The sequence below is a fragment of the Sapajus apella genome, unplaced genomic scaffold, assembly GCF_009761245.1.
Source record: "Sapajus apella isolate SASKATOON/1434 unplaced genomic scaffold, GSC_monkey_1.0 scaffold25, whole genome shotgun sequence".
In the NCBI taxonomy this organism is placed as follows: Eukaryota; Metazoa; Chordata; class Mammalia; order Primates; family Cebidae; genus Sapajus; species Sapajus apella.
In genome coordinates, this window is record NW_022436965.1 from 20,266,231 (window position 1) to 20,276,986 (window position 10,756).

The 10,756-nt window shown below is 37.1% G+C and overlaps 1 protein-coding gene across 4 annotated transcripts in view; it reads left to right on the forward strand.

The window, feature by feature from the left end:
- The window catches only part of CCDC181 (coiled-coil domain containing 181), a 41,189-nt gene extending 31,219 nt beyond the window's left edge, over nt 1-9,970 (forward strand). For 2 of the 4 annotated variants that reach the window (XM_032291445.1, XM_032291443.1), the window contains exon 5: nt 9,321-9,970. In XM_032291445.1, coding sequence (XP_032147336.1) covers nt 9,321-9,692 — 372 coding nt within the window. In that variant the 3' untranslated portion in view covers nt 9,693-9,970. Of the gene's footprint in view, nt 1-1,853; nt 2,009-4,046; nt 4,375-9,320 lie in introns of those variants that run through there. The other 2 variants (XM_032291447.1, XM_032291446.1) reach the window with 2 other exon arrangements.
- The last annotated feature ends 786 nt before the right edge of the window (nt 9,971-10,756 follow it).

Sequence of the window (10,756 nt, forward strand, 5' to 3'; positions counted from 1 at the left end):
AAGCCTGATAACCTAGCCCCCTTCTACCTTGCCTCTCCCTCATGCAGTCTGTTTTCCACATAGTAGCCAGAATGATATTTCTAAAATGGTGAATTTTTGATGCATTTATGCTCAGAAACCCCCAATAGATTCTCATCTCAAAATGAAATACAAAATTCCTACCATGGCCAGCAACGTTATATATTACCTGATCCCTGCTACTTCCCTGACTTCATCTTCCACTCTTCAGCTAGTTTATTACAACTTTACTTCGACCTCTTTACTGTTTATTGATCATGCCAAACACAATCCCTTCTTAGCTCCTTCGCTCTTATTACCACTGCTTTTCTCCAGGTATCCCATAACTTCCTCCCTACTTTCTATGTAAATACCATCCTTTCTCCTTATTACTGCCTTTATTTCTCTCTTTCCCATACTTTTCTTTTGAATCAGACAATCAGTAAATCAGTCATTCAGTCAGTCACTTATTTTTATCCTCTCTGTGTAGATCACTGCCCAATACAACGTTCTGGGATGATGGAAATTTTCTGTGTCTGTGCTGTCCATTATAGTAGCTGCTAGCCATGTGTGTCTGTTAAGCACTTAAAATGTAGCTGGTATGACTGAGGTACTGAATTTTAAATCTTATTTAAATAGCCCCTTATGACTTGTGGCTACTGTATCATACAATATAGAATGTGTGAGAGAGGGAACCTTAATTTTATTTATTAATGCAACCTAGTACTTTAGTGCCTGCTATGTAGTAAACACTGTGAATATCTGTAAAAAGAATGAAAGAACGGGATACCCATCTATCCTGTTGATCCCTAAATCCTTGACTCTTTAAAAATGTTTTAACTTTAAAATTGTATTTATTGACAAATAATTTTGCATATTTGTGGAGTATAGTGTGATGTTTTGATGCATGTATACATTGTGTAATTTGCATATCTGTCACCTCAAACGCTTGTATTGCTTTATGATGAGAACATTAAAAAATCCTCTCATTATTTTGAAATAAACATTATTGTTAACTATAGTCACCCTACTGTGTAATACAACACCAGAACTTATTCCTCCTATCTATTACTTTGTATCTGGAGTCTTTTATATAATTCCTGATTGAACACTTTTCTGTCATCTCTAGTAATTCCCAGACTTCCAGGTGTTTGGCAATGAGTCTTTAAATCCAAGGGTCCTCTTTACAAAGTTCAGTTGTGCATCAGAGATCCTGGATAATCTTATAAATTAGAGTAGAGCGTATTTCGCAATGTGAGTTACAAACAAGGGAAAAATGCAAGGTATAGGAAACAGACAAGAGAAATGCAAGATATAAGTTCAATCACAGAGCTTATATTTGGGGGAAGTATTAAATGAATGTGTCTTTTCCCTTTGCATTCTAGCCAGGAATCCACATGAAGTCACACTTCCCAAGGGTAAAAAGTACCAAATCTGTCCTCTTTCTCTTCTTTATTCTCCCAAATAAGAGCTCTTTCAACTTTTGAAAATTCCCTGAAGATAATATCCATCATGAACTTTGAGGGACCACGAAATAAGCTACTCCTACTAGCTTTTTCTTATGTGAAAATTACCATGGTGTTACCCTTGTAAGAAAATTCTTATGACTAAAAATTCTTATGGCTACCCTGTACAATTGTAATTACAGTTTTGAAAGATGGGCTTAGCAGGTAAGTAACTTATGAAAGATATTCTTAAAACTTAAATGTGTTGTATTTGGTTTGGATACTAGGAATGCAGGTATTGAGGCTGGCATAATTAAGAAAAGTTGAAGAGTAGGAGTGAGTCCTATAGGTAGGGCATCAAAAGGTAGTTCTGGTTCATCTAAATTAAGTAAAACTTGTTTTTCTAATCAGCAGGAAAACAGAGATCCACAACAAGCTTTTCAATTATGGCTTAAAAAAAAGCACCAAGAGCAGATGAAAGAAAGAAAGACAGAAGAACTAAGAAAGCAAGAGGAATGCTTATTCTTCCTTAAAGGAACAGAAGGCCGTGAAAGGGCCTTTAAACAGTAAGTTAAAGGCAGGGCATTTCCCCCCATTCCCCTTCCTCGTGGTCATTTTAAAAGAGTTATATCATCAATCAAGATTGGAAAAAAAGACCTCAAAATGTTTTCTCTTACAACACCTACCTATTCAATTTTAAATTCATGCTTTTGAAAATGTATAAATCTTTAACTCCATTATATATATAATATATATATGAAGTTTTATATATATATGCACACCAATTTTTCTTCAAGATGCTTTTCTTAATAAGATTATTTCTTATGGCACCAGTGTGATAACCTTTGTTGCATCATTTATTGTGTACTTGTTTATTTTTGTGAGAAAGGGGCTGAAGATAGATTACAGCTTCTCCTACATAGCCCTCAGAAAAACTGAATTTACCAGTAAATGCAACCAATAAAAGTTGCATTTACCAGTAAAAGAAAGGCAGGTGGACTGAGGAGGAAAATCTGTATAGACCAAAGAAAAAGGAGGTACATATTTTGATGATTTAAGGCAAACCTGATGTTTTTTCAGTTACTTGGGTAAGACACTGCTTTGCCTAATTCTGATAATATGGGTGTGGCTTCACATTTTTGCTGGCAAGTGTGGGGAGAGTTGGGGGTCAAAGTGAATATTGAGTCCAGTTGTTTGAAATTCATTTCCTTCTTTCATCTCTTTTATTCTTTCCTTCTTTTCTTTTTCCTTCCTTTTTCCATTTTTTTTTTCTCCTGTTACCCAGACAGGAGTGCAGTGGCACGATCTCAGCTCACTGCAACCTCACCTTCCTGGGTTCGAGTGATCTCCCACCTCAGCCTTCTGAGTAGCTGGGACCACAGGTTTGTGCCAGTACACCTGGCTAATTTTTCTATTTTTTGGTAGAGATGGGGTTTTACCATGTCGCTCAGGCTGGTCTCAAACTCCAGACCTCAAGTGATCCACCTATCTTGGCCTCACAGAGTGCTGAGATTACAGATGTGAGCCACCATGCCCAGCCTCCTTTTTCTTTTTTTTTTTTTTCCCTAACATACTCTTTTATTATGACAGAAACAGTAAATGTACATTGTAGAAATAGAGAAGTTTCAAGTTACATTTTCATCACCCAGAAATTATGACTATTAGCACCAGTGTGCATATTGTCTAAGTATTTCTCTGTACATATATTTATAATTGCAAAATATTGACATCATGCTGTATATGTTATTCTGCAATCTGCTTTTTATTAACGATCTTACCTAATATCCAGCCCATATTCATTTATTACCCAACTGACCCATAAATGATTTCAGTTTATTTACTTAAACTAGTATCCAATTCAGGACCATATATCATCAGATTATGGTATTTAGTAAGTATTTTTTATTCTAATACAGTTATTTAGGTCTTTAGATTTCTGAAAAAAACCCATATGTATGTGTGTGCATATATATATACATGTATACATACATATACACAAACATACAAATATATGCTTACATACCAGCTATATGTGGGTATGCAGTTATTTTTTGCTGTTATTTAAACAAGACTTGAATTTGTTAGAATGTGGACTTTTCCTTTCCTACTTTTGATGTTTTCATTTCTGGCTTATTTTTCATTTTAAGAAAGTACTATTTTGTGGTCTTAAAAGCTCTACAATTTACCTGTACGAAGACTAAAGCAGCATTTCTGCATGATAGTACTCTTAACCTAGCTAAGTAATGTTTAGAATACAGCTAGTTACAAAGAATAAGTTATTTGGAATCTACCAAACAGTAAGAAATCTTATTTATAAAAAAAGAATAGGACCAAAGCACATGTAAAATAGTATTTATTATTAAAAAGCCAATTAAGTTGGCAGTTTCATCATAAGACAATTCCCAACATTTGACTCCAAATCTAACTGTCCTTTCTTGTATGAGCCTGGGGTGTAAGCTTTACGTTTTTCAGTTAATACTTGTGTTGTGACAGTATTTCATTGTAAAGAAATGTGCATCTATTTTGTCTATAGCAGTAACTTCATAGCATGAAGAGTGTATTCAGGTTGATACGCACCAAATCTGATCATGCCTCTTTCTACAGATGGCTAAGAAGGAAACGGATTGAAAAAATAGCAGAGCAACAAGCTGTCAGAGAGAGAACTAGACAGCTCCGACTAGAAGCTAAGCGTGCTAAACAGTTACAGCACCACCTATGTATGTCAGAAGCCAAATCTTTTCGTTTTACTGATCATTTTAACTGAAAATTCCTATTAAACATTTCAGTGGGACGCTGCTACCAATATATTTTCTTATGGTCTGTGTACTTTGGTTGTACTCTAAATTATGGAAATGGTATTTATCTTTCATTGACAGTAAGTTTGTTTTTTTAATACTAGAACAAATTAAATTTTTTTCTCATAGTGTTGTAATGTGTTGTGCCATCTCTTAGTCTGTACAACAAATTGAACAACAAATGAATTCTATGTTCTTCTACTTCTAAATTATTAATGTTTCTAGCTGAAAACACAAGAAAGGTACAGATTTCTATTCATACTTCCTATTATTATTAAAAAATTACTACAGAACATTTCATAAGGCTGAAGGAGCGACTCCTTAAACAAGCCCGGTTTAAGGGCTTAAAGTCCGATTTATGTCAACTTTAGATTTGAATAATCATGGCACGCTAAGCAATAGCGTAGGCCTAATTCCATCTGTTAGTACCTTAAAAAAATACACCCTATATGCAAGAGCTAAACATTGGGTACTCATGGACATAAAGATGTCCTCAGTAGATACTGGGGACACCTATGGGTGAGGGAAGGGAGCAAAGGTTGAAAAACTAACCATTGGGTACTATGCTCTCTACCTGGGTGATGGGATCAATCATACCCAGACCCTCAGCAACATGCAACAAACCCACGTCACAAATGTACGTATGTATCTTTGAATCTGAAATAAAACTTGAAATGATAAAATAGCAATTATGTGTAATACTATTTTAGGTATGTTACAAAAGTAGCCAACTTTTATTGAAAGCTTAAAACATATTAAAATGTATTATAAATGCTTTATATAAATAATGTAATCCTATGACAACCCTATTAGTGTCATTCTGCAGAGGAGGAAACTAAAGTGTATAGACATGAACAGTTTGTTCACATAGACTTTGATCTGTATGGTTGCAAAATCCTTTCTTTTAGTTATAAAGATTACATTCCTTTGTAGAGTATGTGAGATATTTAAGAGTATACGAGAATCCAGTGTGTAGAGGAATAGTACTTCTAATACGTGTAAGAGCCTGTAAGGGGTGGAGGAAAAAGGTAAGCATACAAGTGTGACGGAGAATGGACAGTCACTGTAAGCATTCTGGCAAAGCTTTAAAAGACAAGGTTCTGGCTGGGGATGGTGGCTCATGCCTATAATCCCAGCACTTCAGGAGGTCGAGGCAGGAGGATTACTTGAGGCCAGGAGTCTGAGACCAGCCTGGCCAACATGGTGAAACCCTATCTTTACTAAAAATGCAAAAATTAGCTGGGCATGGTGGCACATACCTGTAGTGCCAGCTATTCAGGAGGCTGAGGCATGAGAATCACTTGAACCCCGGCAGTGGAGGTTGCGGTGGGCCAAGATTGAACCACTGCACTCCAGCCTGGGTGACAGAGTGAGACCCTGTTTCAAAAAAAAAAAAAAAAAAAAAAGTTCTTATCACGGGTTATCTGTATCTTAATCACTTGACCCTAATTTAGAAACTAGAGAGAGAGAGATATTCAGTCTTTTCTCTACTTGTTACAGCACTTTGAACTATACCAGGCAGTTTAACATTTCATTATAATTGGTCTTGTGTTGTTTATAGTTATCCTTAAGGATAAGAGCCAATTTGACATTAAAATATATAGACCAGAACACTTAATATAGTACTGAGCATTACTTACAACTAAATGATTTCAGAAAGGATGCAAGGCTACAGAACTGAGCAACAGTAAGAAATCCAGTCAGGCAAAATTTGGGAGCTGGATGAGGCAAGCCGTTAGAATGGACAATGAAGTAGTGTTTCTAAATGATAGAAATATTAATGTACACTTGACAGGATATAACTATTACAGTACACTAGGATAGCTGTAAGAAATGACAAATAGAAATCTTGATTTAGTGGACCAAACTTTTGTCCTCAGATTTTTTTTTTTTTTTTTTTTACAATTGAGGTGAAATGGACATAATTGAAAAATAACCATTTTAAAGTGTATAGTTAAATGACATTTATTCATGATGTTGCATAATCACCACCTCTACCTAAACATTTTTATTGCCTGAAAAGAAAGCCCCATACCTGTAGGCAGTCACTCCCTATTTCTCACATGCCCAGCCCTTGGCAAATACTATGTTTTTTTTTTTTTTTAATCTCTATGGATTTCTTATTCTGTATATTTCATATATACAAAATCATGCAATTATGTGATTTTTTTGGATTTTTTTTCACTTAGCATATTGTTTTGGAGGTTTATCCATGTATCAGTACTTCATTAGTATTAGTAGCATGTATCAGTACTTCATTCCTTTTATGGAATAAAGTAATATGTATATGTACCACATTATGTTTATCCATTCATCAGGTGATGGACATTGGGACTGTTTCCAACTTTTAGCTATAGTGAATAGTGCAGCTATGGACATTAATGCACAAGTATTTGAGTATCTGTTTTCAATTCTTTTGCATATACACCTAGGAGTGGAATTGTGGGTAATATGGTGAGTCTATGATAAGCTATTTGAGAAATTGCCAAACTGTTTTCCACAGCAGTTACACCGCTTTACAGTCTCGCCAACAGTGCACAGAGGTTCAGATTTCTCCATTACTTGTTTTTCTTATTTTTTTTATGTTAACTGTCTTAATGTGTGTGAAGTGGCATCATATTGTCCTGATTTGCATCTCCCTAATAACTGATCTTACGTACTTTTTGGCCATTTGTATATCTTCTCTGGAGAACTGTTTATTCAAAGTCCTTCGGTTACCTTTTTTTAGACTGCATTGTCTTTTTGTTGTTAAGAGTTCTCTATATATTCTTTACACTAGACCCTTACAGAATATATGATTTATAAATATTTTCTCCCTTTCTATATGTTGTATTTTCACTTTCTTGATAATATCTTTTATGTACAAAATTTTAAATTTTGATGAAGTCTAATTTATGTTTTCTTTTGTAGCTCCTTATTTTGGTATCATAGCTAAGAAACCATTGCCAAACTGAAGGTCAGTATCCCTATGTTTTCTTTTAAGAGTACTGTTGTGTCAGCTTTTATATCTAGGTTTGATACTTTTTTTTTTTTTTTTTTTGAGACAGAATTTTCTTTGTTTGCTAGGCTGGAGGGGAATGGGGTGATCTTTGGCTCACTGCAACCCCCGCCTCCTGAGTTCAAGCAATTCTCCTGCCTCAGCTTCCTGAGTAGCTGGGATTACAGGCACCCGCCACCATGCTCAGTTAATTTTTGTATTTTTAGTAGAGACGGGGTTTCACCATGTTGGTCAGGCTGGTTTCGAACTCCTGACCTCAGGTGATCCACCCACCTCAGCCTTCCAAAGCGCTGGGATTATAGGCATGAGCCATTGCACCCTGCCGGTTTGATGCATTTTTACTTAATTTTTATATATGGTATGAGATAGAGTAAGAAAAAACAAACTTTTTCCTTCTGTACTCTCAATACTCAGACACCAGAAGTTTAGGTTGTTTTCCCCAAGACCAAGCAATTTCCCAATTCTCTGTAGACACCAACTGGGTATTCTACAGTTCAATTTTGACACTAACCAGAGTAAATGCAGATCCTACAGGTTAAAGGCTCAGTCCCATGAAACTGCCCCCCATTTCAGACATCAGTCACAAATAGTAGGTCCCCAGGTTACAGTTCCCATAGTAATTTGCTAGAATGGCTCACAGAACTCAGAGAAACACTTAACGTTTATCTCTTTTAAAAAGGATACAATTCAGGAATAGCCAAATTGAAGAGCTTCACGGGGCAAGGTATGGAGGAAGGGTAGTGGAGCTTCCATGATCTTGGGGTACCTGCACATTTTCAGCAACCTAGAAAGCTGTCTAACCCCCATCATTTTGGGTTTTTATTGGAGTGAGGGGCTTCATTATGAAGGCATGATTGGTTAAATCACTGGCTACTGGTGATCAACTTAACCTTCAGATGTCCTGCTCCTTGGAGGTCTCTAATTACTTGGTTGGCTCCTCCTGGCAACTACCCCCGACCCTCGCCATCCAGATCCCCCAGCCATTAGTCATTTCATTAGCATACAAAGACACGACTTGAGGACTTGGGATGTTCCAAGGGTTTTAGGACCTATGTACCAGGAAACTGGTACAAGACCAAAATGTGTATTTCTGCTTCTATCACAATATCACAGAGGTTCAACTTTTTTTAATGTGTATATTCAGTTATTCCAGCATCATTCGTTGAAAGTTAGTTGGCCATAGAACATGGGTTTATTTCTGAAACCTTAATACTATTCTAGTAATCTGTATGTTAGTATGATCTGTACTTATGCCAATAGCCCATTGTTTAGATCACTGTAGCTTTATAGTAAGTGTTGAAACTGGGAAGTTCAGGCCTCCCAATTTGGCCTTTTCCATATTGTTTTGGATATTCAGGGCATTTATAAATCCTGTATGAGTTTGATGGTCAGCTTTTCCATTTTTGCAAAAAGGCTGATGGAATTCTGATAAGAGCTTTCAGTGAATCTGTAGACTGCTTTGGGTAGTACTGCCATCTTAATAATATAGTCTTTCAATATTTGAACACAGGATTGTGGCAGGTCAGGTCTCACTAATGCAGGCCTCCATAACAACTGTTTACTGACTGAGGGGTTAAGTTAAATATTAAAAGCCAGGCCCCTTATACAAAGGCTGGGATATACAAAAGCCCATCAATAGTTTTGCCTAGGCCTTTCCTGGGCCTTAAAGCATGACAAAATAATGAAGGAATTCTTAACAAGGCCCATATTGGATTAAACAAGTTTTACTGTGGGTTTGAAGGAACTCCCCAGGTCTCCACAAACAAGTTTATTGGGGTGTCTGAAGGAACTCCCCAAACCTCCATGATTAGGAGACAAGGGTAATCACCCTAGCACCTGGACCCATTTAGATTAAGGAAATTTACTGAGGTTCCAGAGGAAGATCTTCAGGACTCAGAACTTATTTATAGATTAAAATAAGTTAATCACTTACGTCCTTAGATGAATGCACACTTAAACATAGACATACAGCTTAGAAGGTATATAAGCTCTGGAAAACTTTGTAATTTTCAGTTGGTCTGGCAATAATTTCCAGGCCTTCTCCCTGTAATCAGTTGCAGAAATAAAAACTCTCTTCCTCCCCAGGTCATTTGCATCTCGTTATTGGGCCACGAGAAACAGCAGCCTGACCCTCAGTTTAGTCTGGGAACAAGATTTGGTGCACCAGCCAGGAGTGACCAGGATGGTGCTACATGCAGCAGCCAGCAGCTTGTGAGGAGACAGTCTTCAGGAGGATCCCAGCAGCTGCTGGTGAGATTTTCCTGGGGACCCTCTTTAAGGCTGTCCTGGGCTCAAAAGTGCATGTCCCTTTCACTGTTGGGGAAGAACGGCAATCAGGAGTGGACACACTTAAAGGGTGAGTTAACCGAATCTTATGCCAGGAGCCTGCTATTTTCCTATCTGGGCTTGTTAAGCCATTTGTCCGGTACTGCCAAGGGAAGCAATAAGGCTTGGTAATACAATTGCTTTGCATTTCGTTTGAGATAAGGTTTTGAGTCTGTTTTCCCTGACTCAAAACACTCCCCCTTATGTTGTCCAAAATTTGTTTCCACTTCTTGTGTTTCTGTCTTACTCCTTTTGATACCATGTAAACTAGAAAATGGGAGGTACTGGGTCCATTCCTGCTGACAGGCCTCTGGGAAGGAAAATATAGTTTTTAGGAGCTCAATGGTTAAAATTCAGCTTAATTAAAAGCTAACATCCGAGATATGTATATGTATGTGTGCATGTTTATAGTTAAAAGGCATTCATGTTTTTTTTTTTTTTTGAGACGGAGTTTCGCTCTTGTTACCCAGGCTGGAGTGCAATGGCGCGATCGGCTCACCGCAACCTCCGTCTCCCGGGTTCAGGCAATTCTCCTGCCTCAGCCTCCTGAGTAGCTGGGATTACAGGCACGCGCCACCATGCCCAGCTAATTTTTTTTATTTTTATTTTTTTAGTAGAGACGGGGTTTCACCATGTTGACCAGGATGGTCTCGATCTCTTGACCTCGTGATCCACCCGCCTCGGCCTCCCAAAGTGCTGGGATTACAGGCTTGAGCCACCGCGCCCGGCCGGCATTCATGTTTTTATTTCTCTCCTAGGACCTTTTCTTTTTGAGCAAAAGTTTTTTCTTCTCGATTAATTGAATTCTGCTTTCTTCATTAATAGCTATTGCCAACAGAAGCTACTGTGGTTTTTTAAGAAAAAGTGTAAATTAGACACTTAGAAATGTCTTGTGTGGAAAAAAATTTTTTTAAGTGCACTGTATAAAGCATCACATGGTCTAGCCTCAGAATAATTCTCCCTTTTTGAAAAGCTCTTCCTTTATAAATTACTCAGGTATTTCTTCATAGCAGTGTGAGAATGGACTAATACATGTCTTTCTAGGATTTTACCTAGTTTATTGGTATGCAGTTTTTCTTTATCTATGTAAGGTTACTAATAATGTCCCCACTTTCATTTCTGATTTTAGTTTTATGTGTTTTATTTTTCTTAGTCAGTATGGCTATCAATTTGTCAATTTGGTCTTTCTTTGTAAA